The sequence below is a fragment of the Macaca thibetana genome, chromosome 19, assembly GCF_024542745.1.
Source record: "Macaca thibetana thibetana isolate TM-01 chromosome 19, ASM2454274v1, whole genome shotgun sequence".
Lineage (NCBI taxonomy): Eukaryota > Metazoa > Chordata > Mammalia > Primates > Cercopithecidae > Macaca > Macaca thibetana.
Window position 1 is genome coordinate 31853138 of NC_065596.1, and position 18646 is coordinate 31871783.

At 49.9% G+C, this 18646-nt stretch overlaps 2 protein-coding genes across 3 annotated transcripts; both read right to left on the reverse strand.

Moving 5' to 3' along the window:
- Positions 1-1980: 1980 nt before the first annotated feature.
- Positions 1981-3094, reverse strand: NKG7 (natural killer cell granule protein 7). Its single transcript, XM_050771651.1, has 4 exons — positions 2739-3094; positions 2521-2667; positions 2300-2434; positions 1981-2197 (listed from the first exon to the last, which is right to left on the reverse strand). The coding sequence occupies exons 1-4, from the start codon at positions 2893-2895 to the stop codon at positions 2139-2141; spliced, it is 498 nt and encodes a 165-aa protein (XP_050627608.1). The 5' UTR covers positions 2896-3094; the 3' UTR covers positions 1981-2138.
- Positions 3095-10385: 7291 nt separating this feature from the next.
- Positions 10386-18150, reverse strand: LIM2 (lens intrinsic membrane protein 2). 2 transcript variants are annotated; one of them, XM_050771638.1, is made up of 5 exons: positions 18095-18150; positions 17425-17605; positions 12566-12715; positions 10974-11108; positions 10386-10735 (listed from the first exon to the last, which is right to left on the reverse strand). In XM_050771638.1, exons 2-5 carry the CDS (start codon positions 17597-17599, stop codon positions 10674-10676), a joined length of 522 nt encoding a protein of 173 aa, XP_050627595.1. In that variant the 5' UTR covers positions 17600-17605; positions 18095-18150; the 3' UTR covers positions 10386-10673. The 2 variants fall into 2 exon arrangements, with proteins under 2 accessions (XP_050627595.1, XP_050627594.1); XM_050771637.1 differs by having other exon boundaries at positions 17299-17605.
- Positions 18151-18646: the final 496 nt, after the last annotated feature.

Sequence of the window (18646 nt, forward strand, 5' to 3'; positions counted from 1 at the left end):
TTTTAGAGATGGGGTCTCACTGTGTTGCCCAAGATGGTCTCAAACTCCTGGGCTCAAGCAATCCTACCTTGGCCTCCCATAACACTGACATTATGGGTGTGAGCCACCACTCCCAGCCCTTTCTTAGAAACTTCTCTTCCCTTGGCCAGGCGCGCAGTGGCTCACGCCTGTATTCCCAGCACTTTAGGAGGCCGAGGCGGGCAGATCACCTGAAGTCAGGAGTTTGAGACAAGCCTGACCAATGTGGCAAAACCCTGTCTCTACTAAAAACACAAAAATTAGCCAGGCTAGCTGGGAGTGATGGTGGGTACCTATAATCCCAGCTACTTGGGATGCAAGGCAGGAGAATCACTTGAACCCAGGAGATGGAGGTTTCAGTTAGCTGAGATCGCACCATTGCATTGTAGCCTGGGCCACATAGCAAGACTCCATCTCCAAAAAAAAAAAAACAAAAAACAAGACAACAAAATTAGCCAGGTGTGGTGGTGCACACCTGTAATCCCAGCTACTTGGGAGGCTTAGGGAGGAGAACTGCTTGAACCCAGGGGGCGGAGGTTGCAGTGAGCTGAGATCACACCATTGCACTCCAGCCTGGGTGATAGAACTAGACTCCGTCTCAAAAAAAACAAGAAACTTCTCTTCCCTTGACATTCTAGGCACCGCAGAAGCTCTCCAGGTCCCCAGCTATTTAACTGCAGACTTCTGCTCCTCTGCCTTCTCCCCTTCACTTGTAAATCTGGGTATCCCTTGAAGCTCCACCCTGCACTCCCTTGCCAGCAAGCCTCCTCACTGCCAAAGTTTGAGTGCTCCTTAATGCTCCATCCAAAACTCGATCTCCAACCCAAGGTCTCTCCCCTGAGCCTGACTCAAGTTCTCACCTGCTCGTGGCTGCCCCTCAGGGCCTTAATCGTCAACCATATTCCATCTGAGCTTAGTGTCTTCCACCATATTAGGGATGGCCTTGCCATCCCATCCAGTTCATCGAGCCAGACCCTTGGGCACTGTCCTCACCTTCTTCTTGCCCCTCACCCTGAAAAGCCTTGGGTCCCCAAGTCCTGCTCCTCCTGCCCCTGAATCTGTCTGGCTCATTCCCTCCTTTCCTGGTTCCAGGTCAGGCCTCATCATGTCCCACCTGTTGCATTGCCAAGTTCCTCCCTGACCTTCTGGCCTCCCCTCCATGTCTACAGGGGGGTCTGTCTGGTACCCAGAGCTGATATTGTCCCTCCTCTGCCTCCAATTTTTTCCCAACTTCCCATCATGCTCAAGAGAAAATCCAGCATGACATTAGAGGCCATAACCCCCACCTGCCTCTCCCTTTTCATTTTCCATCTCCTGCCCCCAACATTCTATATCCTGGCCATACATTACCGTTCTTCATTCCCACAAGACTCCTGACTTTTCTGCACGTTCATCTTCAGGCCCCTCTGCCTGGATATTACCTTTCCTTGGCCCTTAAGAAGCCCCTAAACATTCTCTCTCCAGAAAAGTCATCTCCATCCCTCCACAATATGGTTAGTCTTTTTCTGGTGTTCTCCCTGCACTGGGACTGCTGTCTGGCCTGTATTAACTGCTTCTGGTCTGTAAGTGCCTCCTCCCCACCACCCCACAGACTGAGGCCCTGGCAGGCAGGTCCTGGGTCTGACCCGTGCTAGTGTCCCCAGCATGGGGAAATGTGCAAAAAGAACTGAGAGAGACTGCGTGCAAAGAAGGGCTGAGTTTTGGCAAGGGGTACAAAATCAGAGAGGGAAAGAGAAGGAAAGAGAGCCAGCTAAAGGGAGAAAGAAAAGTGCTGGAGAAGGGGAGAGATAGACCCAGGTTGGAGCCTGTATCCACACAGGCCAGGCAGTTGCGCTGGGCAGGAGCGCCCTGCAGGCTGGTCGGCCTCGTGGGCTGTCACCTTCTCTTGGTGCTCAGCTCCTACCATGGAGCTGGCAGATGGTTGGCTTAGGTCTTGGCAGAATTAATCTCAGAATAGCCAGATTCCAGCCAAATTTTGTTGAATGAATGAAGAAACAAGCGGAGGGGCTGGGGAAGGGCTGAAAGGGTGGGGCGGATGTAGGACCAGACTTTCCGGAGGCTCCAGATGAGGCCTTTGGAACACAACGCTCAAAACTCATCTTGCCGCTCTTGCCTTCTGCTCACAAGGTTTCATAGCCAGGCCGGGGGCTGCCGCAGTGAGCACCCAGGCTCAGGGCACCTGGGAGGCCAGAAAGAGTTTAAGCACTTGCCCCTGCCCTTCATCCTCAGGGCCCCCTATTGGCCCTCCCAAGCTCCCCAGGGCAGTGGACAGGATAGTCACCTGTGCAGAGCAAGAGGATAGCTGAGAGCCAGCCCAGGTAGAAGGACCAGGAGAAGGAGGCCTGGATCTGGGGGTGTGGAGGCTGGTCCCACCGCTCGCTGGTGTACACCGCCATGGCCACTGCCATGGAGAGGGCTGGGGGCAAGGACAAGAGAGATAGCTCAACCCTTCGGCAGGAATTCACTGACTCCCGATGCCCCAGTCCAGTCCAGAGTCCTTACCTGCAGCAAAGGCTGTGATGGTTGAGATAAGGGGGCCGTGGCCTGGGGTGGACAGTGAGGGGATGCAGGACAGGACCAGGAAGCTCACGCACACCAGGCCCCACAGGACAGCCAGAATGCTGAAGCTCTGCGTCACATGAATGTAGCCTGATCGAGAGAAGACCACTGAACACCCATCCCCACTGGCAACCCCTCCGCAGGACACCCATTCCCCTTACCTGCTATGATGTCCCCATGCCCCGTTGGCCAGAGGCCCGAGTGAGCTGAGTGGTTGGGACCCACAGCCTCAAACCAGAAATCGGTGCTCAAAGCAATCAGGCAGAACATCAGGCCCAGGAAGCCCACAAGCAGGGCCAGGGACCGGCAGGGCTCCATGGGGGTGAGCACGGGGCTTCTGGGTCCTGGAGGAGGAAGAGGCTGCTGATCAGACTGTTGAATCTCAGAGGGAAGGAGGCTGTGCACCCGGACTCCTGGGTCCTTGGAGCTCAACAAAGAGAGACCAGCAAGCAGTCGGGGCAGTGAGGGTTCGTGTGCTTTGTCAGATGAGGCTGGTTTGGTTTCACACAGTTCCCGGTAACTGGCTTTTCACATACCCTCCCTTCCTGGATTGCACAGGCAACGTCCTCCCTCCCCTCCCCGGGGTCCGGTTCCCCGCTTAGTGTGTGGTGGGGGAGGACACTGAGGGTGTCAGATCATCAGTGGTTTGGGTGGTGGTTTAGAACTTGCCTCTGTCACAGGTTCTACAGCTCCCACCCCTGGAACCTTCAACACCAAGTTGGGGCTTCCTGGAAGAGGTGAGAAAGAGAGAGGCTTGGGGGCCCTGAGGTGGGAGGAAGCCAATCGGGCTAGGGTGTGCGTTAAGTGGGAGGGGAGATGTGGCTGGAGGGGACAGTTGGCGATGTGTCATGCTTTCCTGTGGGTTCTGCAGTCTTCCATTTTGGAAGAGGAAGGCCCCAAGTCTAGGGTCTCTACTAAAGGAGGGGGCTTGGGAGTTAGAACTCCTGGGGCTTAAGGAGGAAGGAGCTGGGGTCCTGAACTCCAGGTCCCGAGGGAGGAAGGGGCGGGTGGGAGCTCAGAATCCTGGGCCGCAGTTTGGAGCATATGCCGAGGGCAGGTAAACAGCAGAGAATCACAATTCTGAAAGGTTTGCAGAGAGGCAGACATACCCACATCCTCATCTGATATAATGAGTTCAGTGGCATCTCTGCTTTGGTGGGGGCTCCAGCCTGGTGGCCTTTGTCACCAGGATCAGGAGGCCTAGGGGGTGTTGGGAGACATAAGGATTTTGGTCGAGGGTTCTCCAGCCCCTGAAACGTTAGCCTCTTCCATCCACACCAACATCAGGTCCTGGCAACACCTCACTCGTGAGCAGGTGTAAGGTGAAGGTACCACAGCCCACGTAGAAGACCCAGGAAAACTTGGCCTCTGTGAAACAGGGTGATATGGTTAGGCTTTGTGTCCCTACCCAAATCTCATCTTGAATTGTATCCCCATAATCCCCACATGTCTAGGTAGAGACCAGGTGGAGGTAATTGAATCATGGGGCGGGTTCCCCCCTGCTGTTCTTGTGATAGTGAGGTTTCACAAGATATGGTGGTTTTTTAAGGGGTTCTTCCTGCCTTCGCTTGGCACTTCTTCCTGCCACCCTGTGAAGACGGTACCTTGCTTTCCCTTCGCCTTCTGCCTTGATTGTAAGTTTCCTGAGGCCTCCCTAGCTTGTTGAACTGTGAATCAAATAAACCTCTTTCCTTTATAAATTACCAAGTCTCAGGCAGCTTTTGTTATTGCTGTTGCTGTTGTTGTTGTTTGAGATAGAGTCTCACTCTTGTCACCCAGGCTGGAGGGCAGTGGCAAAATCTCGGCTCACTGCAACCTCCACTTCCTGGGTTCAAACAGTTCTCCTGCCTCAGCCTCCCAAGTATCTGGGATTACAGGTGCCCACCACTACACCCAGCTAATTTTTGTATTTTTAGTAGATTTCAGGTTTAGCAGGTTTTCGGGTTTTTACCATGTTGGACAGGCTGGTCTTGAACTCCTGACTTCAGATGATCTGCCTGCCTTGGCCTCCCAAAGTGCTGGGATTACAGGCGTGAGCCATCTCGCCCGGCCAGGCAGTTATTTATAGCAGTGTGAGAATAGACTAATACACAGGGAATAGTCTGGAAGAGGACCTCTGTCTTGAAGATGAACTGGGCCAGCAGTCCCAGGACAGCTGGCAAATGTGGAGAACGGGAAATGACCTGGGAGGTTGGTTCCTCTCCTTTATTGGAGAGACTCCGATTGGCAGCCCCCATCCTTCACTCAGATCCGCACCACTCTGAGAACCAATTCATGAGCACAGGCTCCCAGAGGTGGCAGAGGCCATGAGCAGGCCAGGTCTCCGGAAAAGCTTCCAGAAATCTGCCATGGTGTGCAGTGAGTAGCAGGTCAGAGCACACAGCCTATCTGTGGCCCTGACCACCTCCCAGACCCAAAGCCATCCTTAACCCCAAACCCAACTCCATCCCCAAACTCAATATCAAGCCCAGTTCCAACCACAAATTCAACCCATCCCTATCCCCAAAGTTAACCCTATTCCCATTCCTGAACACAACTCCAAACCCAAACCCATCCCTATTTGTAATCTCCACCCCAGCTCCAACCCCTAATTTAAGCCCATCCCCATCCTCAAATAGAACTCCATTCTCAGTCCCAACTACACACTCAACCCCAGCCCCCAATTCGACCCCATCCCCAAACCTAACATCATTCTAATTCCCAAACTCAACACCATCCTTATTCCCAGTTCCAACCCTTAATCCCCTTCTACCCTCAAATCTAACTCCATTCTCATTCTCATTCCCAAACCCTACCCCAATCCCTCTCCATTATTAACCCCAGACCCTGCTCCAAACCCAACCCCATCCTCTTCCTGAAACTTGACCCTATTCTCATTCCCATCCCAACCGTTTTTTTGTTTTTTGAGACGGAGTCTCACTCTGTCGCCCAGGCTGGAGTACAGTAGCATGATCTTGGCTCACTGCAACCTGCGCTTCCTGAGTTTAAGCAATTCCTGTGCCTCAGCCTCCTGAGTAACTGGGGTTATGGACTGTGCACCACCACATCAGGCTAATTTTTTTTTTTTTTTTTTTTTTTTTTTTGTATTTTTAGTAGAGATGGGGTTTTGCCATATTGGCCAGGCTGGTCTTGAACTCCTGACCTCAGGTGATCCACCTGTCTCTTCCTCCCACAGTGCTGGGATTACAGGAGTGAGCCACTGCACCCGGCCACTGTCCTTTCAATCTTCTCTGCAACCTCTATAATTCATACGTAACTCTGCCCATTTTCATCCTCATTTCACCTCCACGTCCAAGCCTGTAACCTTGTGTCTCATCTCCCCACGTGGGTCCCACTACCATCACCATCACACCCATGCATGCGTGCACACACACAGGTGACCTGTACCTGGCTCCAGTGAGTCTCTGCACATGTAGGTGTCACAGGCTGGGCACAGGCCCAGGTTCTTGGTGCCCTCTGACACAGATACCACAAGCCAGTAAGAGCTGGTGATGGTCATCTTTTTTTTTTCTTTTTTTTTTTTTTTGAGACGAAGTTTCACTCTTGTTGCTCAGGCTGGAGTGCAATGGCATGATCTGGGCTCACGGCAACCTCCATCTCCCGGGTTCAAGCAATTCTCCTGCCTCAGCCTGATGAGTAACTGGGATTACAGGCATGCGCCACCATGCCCGGCTAATTTTGTATTTTTAGTAGAGACAGGGTTTCTCCAAGTTGGTCAAGCTGATCTCAAACTCCCGACCTCAGGTGATCCATCCGCTACAGCCTCCCAAAGTGCTGGGAATACAGGCGTGAGCCACTGCGCCTGGCCAGCCATGGCCATCTCTTAAGAGCACAAAGGCAAGGCAGCTGTGGCCTTGAAGACGGAATTGCTCACAGGACCTCCACCTGCTTTCTCAACCAGATGTGGTCTGTGGTTGCCAGAGGAAAACCCCAGGCCTCCTTCTGAAGCTTTTCCTGAGAGCTCTGTGAAAGGAATATCTTGGGGCCCCCAAATTACTGAGCTAAAGGGGAAAGTCAGGCTGGGAATAGCTCAGGGCAAACCTGCCTCTCATTCTATTCAAAGTCATGTCTGCTCACTGAGATAGATGCATAGCTGATTGCCTCCTTTGGAAAGACTTATCAGAAACTCAAAAGAGGCCAGTACAGTGGCTCACACCTGTAATCCCAGCACTTTAGGAGGCCTAGGCAGGTGGACCACCTGAGGTCATGAGTTTGAGACCAGCCTGGGCAACATAGTGAAACCCCATCTCTTCTAAAAATACAAAAATTAGCTGGGTGTGGCAGTGCACGCCTGTAATCCCAGCTACTCAGGAGACTGAGGTAGGAGAATCGCTTGAACACAGGAGGTGGAGGTTGCAGTAAACCAAGACTGTGCCACTGCACTCTAGCCTGGGCAACAGACTTAGACTCCATCTAGGGAAAAAAAGAAACTCAAAAGAATGCAACAATTTGTCTCTCACCTACCTGTAACCTGGAAGCCCCCTCCCTGCTTTGAGTTGTCCCCACCTTTCTGGAAGAACCAATGTGCTTTTTTGTTTGTTTGTTTGTTTTGAGGCGGAGTCTCGCTCTATCGCCCAGGCTGGAGTGCAGTGGCTGGATCTCAGCTCACTGCAAGCTCCGCCTCCCGGGTTCATGCCATTCTCCTGCCTCAGCCTCCTGAGCAGCTGGAACTACAGGTGCCCGCCACCTCGCCCGGCTAGTTTTTTGTATTTTTTTTTAGTAGAGATGGGGTTTCACCGTGTTAGCCAGGATGGTCTCGATCTCCTGACCTTGTGACCAATGTACTTCTTACATGTATTGATTGACATGTCATGTCTCCCTAAAATGTATAGAACCAAACTGTGCCCCGACCACCCTGGGCACGTGTCGTCAGGACCTCCTGAGGCTGTGTCACAGGTGCACGTCCTCAACGTTGGCAGAATAAACTTTCCAAATTAACTGAGACCTGTCTCAGATTTTCGGGGTCCACAGCTCATGTCACCTGCTTGGCCACGTGATTTTCTTAGGTGTCTGTCAGTCTTGTCTAAGCACTGTCAGATTCTTTGAATCACCCCAGGTCTCTTCCAACGTTCTCCAGCCCCTTCCAACCTCTCCCAGGCTTGAAAGCTCCTCAGTAGTCCCTATCTGCCATGGAGGACCCCAAAAAATTAGCTGGGTGTGGTGGCGTGCACCTGTAATTCCGGCTACTCGGGAGGCTGAGGCAAGAGAATCACTTAAACCCAGGAGCCAGAGGTTGCAGTGAGCCAAGATCGCACCACTGCATTCCATCCTGGGTGACAGAGCGAGACTCCGTCTCAAAAATAAATAATAAAATAAAAAAAGACTAATCCTCAATTAACCTACGTTCTAATAAAGAAATGAATGCTAATGGTAAACAGTTATTATGGAAGGCATTATCATTTCTATGGAGGCTCACTCTAGTCATAATATTTAATGACTATCATAATGATAAAAGGATATTAAATCTCAGTATCATTAGAGTACTTTTCAATAAATAATACTTTATGTAAGTCAATAAACAGCACTATCAATTGGCCTGAATAAGTATTTATGGTTCAACAAATGTTCTTTTGAGTGATTACCGTGTGCCAGGTGCTGTCTTTGAGGATTTACAGGAAACCAAAAGCAGACACAGGCCAGCTGAGGTGGCTCACACCTGTGATCCCAGCACTTTGAGAGGCCGAGGTGGGAGGATCACTTGAGACCAGTAGACAGAGACCAGTCTGGGCAACATAAGGAGACCCCATCTCTACAAAAAATTAAAAAATTACTCAGGCATATTGGTGCATGCCTGTAGTCTTAGCTGCTCAGGAGGCTGAGGTGGGAGGCTCACTTGAGCCTGGGAGGTGGAGGCTGAAGTGAGGTGTGATCACGCTACTGCATTGTAGCCTGGGCAAGACTGAGACCCTGTCAAAAAAAAAAAAAAAAAAAAAAAAAAAGCCAACGTTGAATCCCAAAGTTGTTGGCTTGAGTAGCTGGATAAAAATGGGGTTGTTGGCTGGGCGTGGTGGCTCACGCCTGTAATCCCAGCACTTTCGGAGGCTGAGGTCGGTGGATCACAAGGTCTGGAGTTCAAGACTAGCCTGGTCAACATGGTGAAACCCTGTCTCTACTAAAAATACAAAAATTAACTGGGTGTGGTGGCAGACGCCTGTAATCCCAGCTGCTTGGGAGGCTGAGGCAGGAGAATTACTTGAACCGGGGAGGGGAAGTGGAGGTTGCAGTGAGCCGAGATCTCGCCACTGCACTCCAACCTGGGCAACAGGGCAAGACTCCATTTCAAAAAAATAAGTAAATAAAATAAAAAATGGGGTTGTCATTTCCTAAGATGGGGAAGACCATGGGAGGAACACATAGGGTGTGTGTGAGATCAGGAACTTATTTTTGGATATGTGAGATTGGAGATGCCTCTTCAAGTGGAAATGTTGAGTAAGTAGGTGAAGTAGGTAAGTTGCAGTCCTGAGTCTGGAGTCATAATTATATCATTATTATTGCTAGAGTAAGCCCCTATAAATATGATTACTAGAATAAGGCTCGGCAAATATTTCTATTTAAATAGGCCTCAATAAATTATTAGAGAAAGCTTCAATTGTCATTATGATTAGAAAAAGCCTCTATACATACAGTATTATTTTTATTTGAGGAGGCCCCAATAAATATTATTTTAGGGAATAAACCTCTATAAACATAATACTTATTAGCATAGCTGTAGTAAATAGTCTCATTAGAATCAGCCTTGTGAAACAGTCTTATTATTTTATGATAGACATTAGTAAATCTCACGGCAGTTAGCAACCATTTATTTTCTTTTTTTTATTTTGAGACAGAGTCTTACTCTCGCTCAGGCTGGAGTGCAGTGGTGCGATCACAGCTCACTGCAACCTCTGTTTCCTCGGACTCCTGTGACCCTCCTGGGACAGGCACATACCAATATGCCCAGCTAATGTGTTTTTTTTTTTTTTTTTTGGAGAGATGGGGTTTTCTCATGTTGCCTGGGGAACTCCTGGGCTTCAGAAATCCACCTGCCTTGGTTTTCCAAAGTGCTGGGATTGCAGGTGTGAGACACCGCACCCAGCCAGCATCAATTAATAGAATGAATTACTAACGAGTGAATGAAGAGAAGATCACGGTCATGAATAGTGTGTGAAGAGCAGGTTCCAGAGGTGAAGGCTCAGGGTTCTGGTGTTTCCTTTGAACGGACGCATCATGGGAGGAGAGAGGAGGCTGGAGTCAACTGGGGGTGGCGTGGGCAGGGAGTTTTTTCAGAGATCTTTTCATTTGTCCGATTATCCTACACATCCATTTCCTGGAAGTTGAGTTGTGGTGAGCTCCTGGACAGGTACTGTTGATTGATCTCTGTTCCCCTCCCTGCAGAAACGGAGAAGGTGGGGCCTCCATAATACAGCACCCCTGGGCGGGGTGCGGTAGCTTGCGCCTGTAATCCCAGCGCTTTGGGAGGCAGAGGTGGGTGGATCACCTGAAGTCAGGAGTTCTAGACCAGCCTGGCCAACATGGTGAAACCCCATCTCTACTAAAAATACAAAAATTAACCGGGCGTGGTAGTGGGCCCCTGTAATCCCAGCTACTTGGGAAGCTGAGGCAGGAGAATCACCTGAGCCCAGGAGGCAGAGGTTGCAGGTAGCTGAGATGGCGCCACTGCACTCCAGCCTGGGCGACAAGAGCGAAACTCCATCTCAAAACAATGACGAAAACAACAAGAAAAACACACAAAAAAGCACCTCTGCCCACATCCACCACCCTTACAGCTGTTTCTCCCTATCCCAGCCCCTCAAGGATGAACACTTTAGTAATTTCACATCAATTTTATTAGACCTCAGAAAGTTACTCTAATGGATATTTCATTTTTCTAACAACCTGCCAGGCAGGTGGGGACTTGAGTCTTCTCAGCTCCCTCCCACAGGCCCCATTCTTCCTCCTTCCGGCCTAGGACCAGGAGTCAACCTCCCCCCTCAACCCAGAGTTCAGAACTGAGCCCACTCATTCCCCTAGGAACCAGGATTTCAGGCCTCTAGACTCTCCTCCTCTTCAGTGGCCTCGCTTTAACTTCCAGATGAAGTTGGTTGACACATTTGGGCTCAGCGCGGTGTAGACAGGCGCCGACATTCATGCACCCGGTAGGCACATATGTAGAAAATCCCTGCATGAGAAGTTTAAATTGACCCCCTTAAACCCCCCCAGCCCCATTTCCACCCCAAGAGAGTCCAACACCCTACTCTCTTTCTCCCTGGGTATCCATGACCCCAGACTCCATAGACCTGGAGTCTTCCTCCTGACCCAGTGCTGAGGGACCCATGTGGGATACCCTATCATCTTCCACCCGATCTGCTGCCCACTCTGCCCTGGACACTGACCTTCCCACCCCTTGCCCCCAGTACCTGCGAAGAACGTCATGAGCACTGCCACCCAGCCCAAGATGTAGGACCAGGAAAAACGCCAGTCCCCAAAGCGGCGGCCCAGGAAGCTGACGGTGACTCCAGTGTAGATGGCCAAGGCCAACAAGACAAAAAGGGCTAGGGAGAGAGAGCAGGAGGATGCAGGTGAGACTAAGGCTGGGTGTGGTTTTGGAGATGGGCAGAGAGCTGATGATGGGGGTGGGAAATAAGATTGGGGAAAGGGGTGGAAGTGGGTTGGGGTGGGGATAAGAGTGAGGATCGGGGTTGAGTTGAAATTAGGGGTAAAGATGATTGAGGGATAGGTTTGGGATGGGGTTGGACATGGTTGTGCTTTATAATGTAACTGGCCATTGTCTCTGGTTCCTGGAAGGCAGAATCAATATTTGGAACTTCCTGAGTAATGGGAGGGTCTTTGTTATTCTTGAGCTTCTTGGGCCCAACCTGAGTTTATGGTAATGAGATGAGATGACGCAGGGTTGGATGTAGTCATCAGAGAGACCAACCAGGCCAGGCACAATGACTCACGCCTGTCATCCCAGCACTTTGGGAGGCTGAGTCGGGTGGATCACTTGAGGTCAGGAGTTCAAGATCAGCCCAGCCAACATGGTGAAACCCTGTCTCTACTAAAAATACAAAAATAATAATAATAATAGTTAGCTGGGTGTGGTGGTATGCGCCTGTAATCCCAGCTACTCAGGAGGCTAAGGCAGGAGAATCACTTGAACCCGGGAGGGGAGGTGGAGGTTGCAGTGAGTTGAGATTAAGCAACTACACTCCAGCCTGGGGGACGGAGCGAGACTCCATCTCAAAAAAGGAAAAAAAAAAAAAAAAGAAAGAAAGACCAACCATGATATTAAGAGGGTTGGGGCTCTGAACAACTTCATATCCGGGAAGAAAGGAAGCTGGAAACTGAGTTCCATCAATGGTCAACGATTCAATCAGTCATGCCTATTTAACAAGACTCCAGTGAAAACTCTGGACACTGAAGCTCAGTGGCGCTCCCTATTGGTGAAAACATCTGTATGCTGGGAGGGTGACCCCTGGCTCCATGGGAAGAAGGCTTGGAAGCTCTGCATTTTGGGCTCTCCTAGACTCTGTCTCTTCATTTGCTTGGGCCTGAGTTGTGTCCTCTAGAATGAAACTATAACTGTAAGTATAGCACTTTCCTGCATTCTGTAAGTTATTCCAGCAAATTTTTGAATCTGAGTGGGTCTTGGGAACCTCCTAGTTTGTAGCCAGTGGATCAAAAGCATGGGTTGCCCAGGCACCCTGCTTGCAGCTTGTAGCTGAGGTGGAGGCAGTCTTGCTAAGGACTGTGGTCTTAACCTGTGGAGTCAAACACAAATTTTAGGTGATTAGTGCCAGAACTGAATTGTAGTACACCAGCTAGTGTCAGAATAGACCGGAACTCGAAATAGTCATGAGGTTGGTTTTGGGTGTGGGGATGGGATTAGGGTGGGGTGGGGTTGAGTGTGAGGAGGAGTAAGGGGTGAGAATGGTGTTGAGGGGTGGGGACAGATTGGGGTTTGAGATGACAGTGAGGAGAGGGGTAGGGAGAGGGCGGGCTTACTCACTTGAGGCAAAAAACATGATGCCAGCAGAGAAGGGCCGGGAGATGCGGGAGAAGGTAGGCTGATGAGTGAAGGCCATGATGCCCATGATGATGCCGGAAGTGGCGCATAGGGCAGACAGGATCATGAAGGCCCGGGTGGCATTCCAGTATGCTGTGGGAGCACCCCATGGTCACTCCCACGCCTCCCCTGCTCTAAGTGAGAGATGCTGCTACCTCTGAGATGAAAATGCCTTGCCCCTTTCCTTATCCCTAACCCAGCTCATCCTTCCCTTCTTTGCAAATGCCCTCTTCTTCACCTGGCAAACTCCTACTCATCCTGCAAAGCCTATCTCCCATGACCCCTCCTCTAGGAAGCATCTCCCCACCCCTCAGTCATCATCTTTACCCACGGCTAAAGGTTGTGACTCTCTTTGTCTCCCCCTCCAGCCTGATTGCTCCTTGAGGACAGGCACTGGGTTGGTTCTGTGTCATAAACACCCCCACCACACATTTGGTTTGCATTCTGGCCTCGGGAAATGTTTGTTGAATGAATGAATGAATGAATGAATGAATGAATGCTGATTCTCTATATTTTCCTGCTAATTACTATTCTCTCTCACATTTCTTTCATTTCTTTTTTTTTTTTTTTTTTGAGACTGAGTCTTCCTCTGTCACCCAGGCTGAAGTGCAGTGGCACAATCTCAGCTCCCTGTAGCCTCCGCCTCTGGGGTTCAAACAATTCTCCTGCCTCAGGGTCCTGACTATCTGGGACTACAGGTGCACACTACCACGCCTGGATAAGTTTTGTATTTTTATTAGAGACGGGGTTTTGCCATGTTGGCCAGGCTGGTCTGGAACTCCTGGCCTCAAGTGATCCACCTGCCTTGGCCTCCCAAAGTGTGAGATTATAGGCGTGAGGCACTGCACCCGGCCTACTCTTTCATTTCTTTTATACTACTTGCTTATATCTGAAAATGTCCTTTTTACTTGTTTTTAACTGATTTATAATGTCTGTCTCTCCTCAGTAAATCCTTAGCTCTGCAAGGACAAGGGCCTTGCTGTCTCATTCACCACAGGGTCCCCAGCACCTAGCACCTGGTGCATAATAGGTGCTCGATAAATGCGTGAAATGAATGAGTGTTGAGCACTGGGGCCATTCTTCTCTTGTGCTTTGCCCAGCGCTGGCCCCTCAGGAGATGCTGTGGGAAAGATAATAATAATCTCTTCCTCCTTTGGCAATAGCTAACTATATGCCAGGCTCACTACCCAGGTGTGATGTTATTTGTTCCTCCAGAGTCCTATTCTATAAGTACCATTTTTATTCTTATTTTTCAAGTGAAGAAATGGAGACCCAGAGAGGTAAAGTAACTTGCCGAGGTCTCATAATTAGAAACAGGGCTGGAGTTGGAATCCAAGCTCCAAGGCCCGCGTTCCTAACTGCTTGGCTATTCTGTCTGCTGGAGCACCCAGGAAAATGGTATACCTCAAACCTTGCATCTTGCCATTGAAAAGTAAAAAGTCTAGGATCTTTGTAAAACCCAGTCTTTTGTCTTGTAGAAGCCTCAGTGAGAGAAATTCCTGACAGGTTCTCCATGGATATTTGTATGGGTTGAGTTATATCTTTCTGTCCCCAGCTCCAAATTTTTATGTTGAAATTGTGACTAGTGCCTTAGAATGGTACCTTATTTGGCAATAGAGTCTTTGCAAATATAATTAGTTATGAAGAGATCACGCTAGAGTAGGGTGGGACTCTAATCCAAAGACTGGGCTGGGCCTGGTGGCTCCTGCCCAGTGTAATCCCAGCACTTTGGGATGCCAAGACAGGTGGATCACCTAAGGTCAGGAGTTTGAGACCAGCCTGGTCAACACGGTGAAACCCTGTCTCTACTAAAAATACAAAAATTAGCCAGGCGTGATGGTGGGTGCCTGTAATCCCCGCTACTCGGGAGGCTGAGGCAGGAGAGTCACTTGAACCCGGGAGGTGGAGGTTGCAGTGAGCCAAGATCATGCCACTGCCCTCCAGCCTGGGCGGCAGAACAAGACTCCATCTAAAAAACAAAACAAAACATAAAACAGAGACTGCCGTCCTTATAAAAAGAGGAATCTGGACACAGACACGCTTTCAGGAAAAATGCCACGTATGAGGGGGACAAAAATTGGAGTAATGCATCTCCAAACCAATGAACACCAAAGATTCCCAGAAAATCACCAGAAGCCAGGGAGGGAGGGAGATGGAACAGATTCTCCCTCACACCCCTCAGAAAGAAGTGATTTTGCCCACATCTTCATCTAGGCCTCCAGTAGTGTGAGACAACACATTGCTCTTGTTCAAGCCACCTGGTGTGTGGGACTTTGTTATGGCACCCCTAGCACACTAATTCAGGCCGGTCACAGGGTCTCAGACCTGGAATCCTAGCACTTTGGGAGGCTGAGGCAGGAGGATTGCTTGAAGCCAGGAGGGTTTGTTTTTAAGTATTTCTTGTATCTTCTTCTTATTTTTTGAGACAGGGTCTTGCTCTGTCACCAGGCTGGAGTGCAGTGGCTCCATCTTAGCTCACTACAGCCTCAAACTTCTGGGCTCAAGTGATCTTCCCACTTCAGCCTTCTGAGCAGCTGGGGCCAGGGGAGCACACCACCATGCCCAGCTAATTTTTTTTGTTGTTGTTGAGATGGGGTCTCCCTACGTTGCACAGGTTGGTCTCAAACTCCTGGGCTCAAGTGATCCTCCTACCTCAGCTCCCGAAGTGCTGGGATTACAGGCTGAGCCACCCTGTCCATCTGAAGCTGGGAGTTTGAAACAAGCCCGGGCAATACAGCCAGATGCTCTCTCTACAAAAATCAAATCAAATGAAATAATGAGGCTGAGTGTGGTGGCTCACAGCTGTAATCCCAGCACTTTGGAAGACCAAGGCGAGTGGATCACCTGAGGTCAGGAGGAGTTCAAGACCAGCCTGGCCAACATGGTGAAACCCTGTCTCTTACCAAAAATACAAAAATTAGCCAGGCATGGTTGTGGGGGCCTATAATCCCAGCTACTTGGGAGGCTGAGGCAAGGAGAATTGCTTGAACCCAGGAGGCAGAGGTTGCAGTGAGCCGAGATAGTGCCATTGCCAGAGCGAGAGTCTGTCTCAAACAAAACAAAACAAAACAAAACAAAAACAGACAAACAAAAAACCCGAAGACCTTCACCAAGCCTCCCTGTCTCCTGCATCCCTGGCAGAGATAAGACAGAGAGGCGGCTCAGGGCTGTCCCTCGGGGAATTCCCAGCCTGAAGCAGGAGAAATGTAGAAGTGTCACAGATGAGACAGCCAGAAGTGAGAAGGATGTGTGGAGTCAGGCAGATGGGACTCTGAAGCTGGTGGCCCAAGGCAAGTCTTTCCACTTCTCCCTGCCTCAGTCTACCTCTCCAGCAAACAGGCATCATCCTTCCCCTCCCTCAGGGCTGGCTCAGGGAGAAATGGGTGGGCGAAGTCTCCCGTGCCTGTCATGTCCGGCACTCAGTGGGGCTTAGCTCTTCCTCTCAACCACTCAAGAGGATGTTTGAATTTTGAGGTCACATCTCATGTCTCACTCTTACATACAATTGAACTGCTCTTACATGTAAAGTGCTTAGAATAGCACATAGGGCATAGTAAGCACTCAATTAATGTCAGGTATTATTAATACTATTACTAGTAGTAATATATATATTATATAGTATTAATTCATTTTTATTTGTATTTATTTTTCTGACAGAGCCTTTGTCTGTCGTCCAGGCTGGAGTGTAGTGGCACCTTCTGGGCCCACTGCAATCTCCACCTCTTGGGTTCAAGCGATTCTCCTGCCTCAGCCTCCTGAGTAGCTGGGATTACAGGCGCGCACCACCATGCCTGGCTAAGTTTTGTATTTTTAGTAGAGACCGCGTTTCACCTCTTTTGCCAGGCTAATCTCGAACTCCTGACCTCAGGTGATTCACCCACCTTGGCCTCCCAAAGTACTGGGATTACAGTTGTGAGCCACCACACCTGGGCAAATTTATTAATATATTATATAATAAGTGTGCAATATAATATTCTCTACTTTATATATTTATTATAATATATTGTATAATATATACACTATTAATTTATTATATTATATGTAGCATAATATATACTATTTATTAGATATTGAATGTGTAATATAATGGATTCTACATCATATATACAATATATGTGCATTATTTATTATATAATATGTAGCATATTATATACAATATATTATGTATTAGTAATTTATTATATAATAGAGGTGCATGTATAATACACTATATTGTATATTAATTTATTAATGTATATATGTAGTTACATATATTATACATAAGTTATATGTAATAATATAAATTGCATATATTATACATAATGTAGTATATACTAACTTAATATATTATAGATGTTATGCAGCATGCACTATACTATATATCTCTATGTATCTCTCTATCTATGGCCTGGTACATTATAAGTAGGCAAAAATACTTTATGCTACATTATGCAGTATTTAGCAAATTTAGGGCCCATATTTCTTCTGTATCCCCTGGTACCTAACATAGTTCTTGGTCCATAGTAGATATTTAGAAAATGCTGTTTCGTGACACTAGCCCCAGTTGCTGTGCATGACACCTTTGAGGCGTCAGGAAATGCCGCCTCTCCCAACTTAACCTGCAAACCAGCACCCCGTGTCACTGCAGCTAGAAAGCAACCCTGCAGTACCAGTTCTGCCCCCTCCATGTGAGTGACCTTGGGTTGCTCCCTTTCCCTCTTTGAGCCGCAGAGTTCTCCATCTGGAATACAGGTGTCCTTGGGCCCCGAGGTCCGCCCTGCTCTTTCCCCAGGCGCGGCCCGGACCCTGGCCGGGGGGCTCACCGATGCTGTCTGTCTGCAGGTAGCACTTGTTGCCCAGGCAGTACCGCCACAGGCCCTGGTGGGCGAAGGACCCTGACAGCCGGTACTGCATCCAATGGTCTGTTGCCGTGGCCACCACCAGCAGGATGGTCCCCACCCAGGCACAGAACAGGCCACCACCCATGAAGCTGTACATGGTGATCTGCGGGGAAGGGGAGAGATGGGATTGGGAGCTGGATTCCTGGGACTTGATGGAGGAAGGGAACTGGGGGAAGAGAGGGCTCAGGAGTGGGATGCCAGGTGCTTGGGAGAAGGAGATGGAGACCTAGACGCCTGGGTCCTGGGGAAGGAAGGGACTGGGGGCCCGGACTCCCGGGTCTGAGGGAGGAGGATGGTAGGGATCCTGGAAAGACAACAGGGAGGAGGGGCTGGGTTCTTGGAGCCTGGCGTCCTGGGGAAGAGAAGGCCGGGGACCTGGACTTCCAGGTTCTGAGCAAAGAATAGCTTGGAGGCCTAGATTCCTGAGTCCTAGGTGAGGAGAGGCCCAGGGGCCTGGATTCCTGGGTGCTGGGTAAGGAAGGGGCTAGGGGCCAGGGGGTGGACACCAGGTCCTGGGAGGAGGAGGAGCTGGGACCCTAGACTCCTGGGACTTGGGGAAAAGGGGGCTACAGGTCCCATGCTTGGTGCCTACCTGAGTGGCAGAGCCTGCCCGAGCCCTCCTTCTGCCACGGCCCCTCTGTGCAGACTGAGCTGAGCCTGGTCACTGGCCTCTTGGCCCCCATAGGTTCCCCAAATCCCTTAAGCCTCCCTACACAATGGTCCCACGATCCAGCAGCTTCCAGCAATCAGAAATGCAGCGGTGGCAGAGGCCTCAAATGGAATTTGCTGAAGCAGGCATCCAGGGGACTCCCCACCCCCAGCCCCTGCTCACTGACCTCTGTGACCCTCCCCTGGACCCACTACCTTGTCGCCAGCCTTGCTCACAGCAACCCTGGCTTTGTCGGAGCTGTGTAAGCACACACATGCAAGATGCAGGGAGAGTCACACATTTATTGTTTGTTCTTCGTGGGGATGGACACAGAGCTGTGGCTGAGGTTGAGGATGGGGCTCGTTGGAGCTGTAGATTCAGAGGACATTAAAGATGGGCTGAGGTACATAGGGAATGAGGAGAAAGGGGTTGGTAACGAGGGTGGGTTTGGGTTGAGGCGCAGAAGTGGAGTTGGGACTGGTGACAGGGATGGGA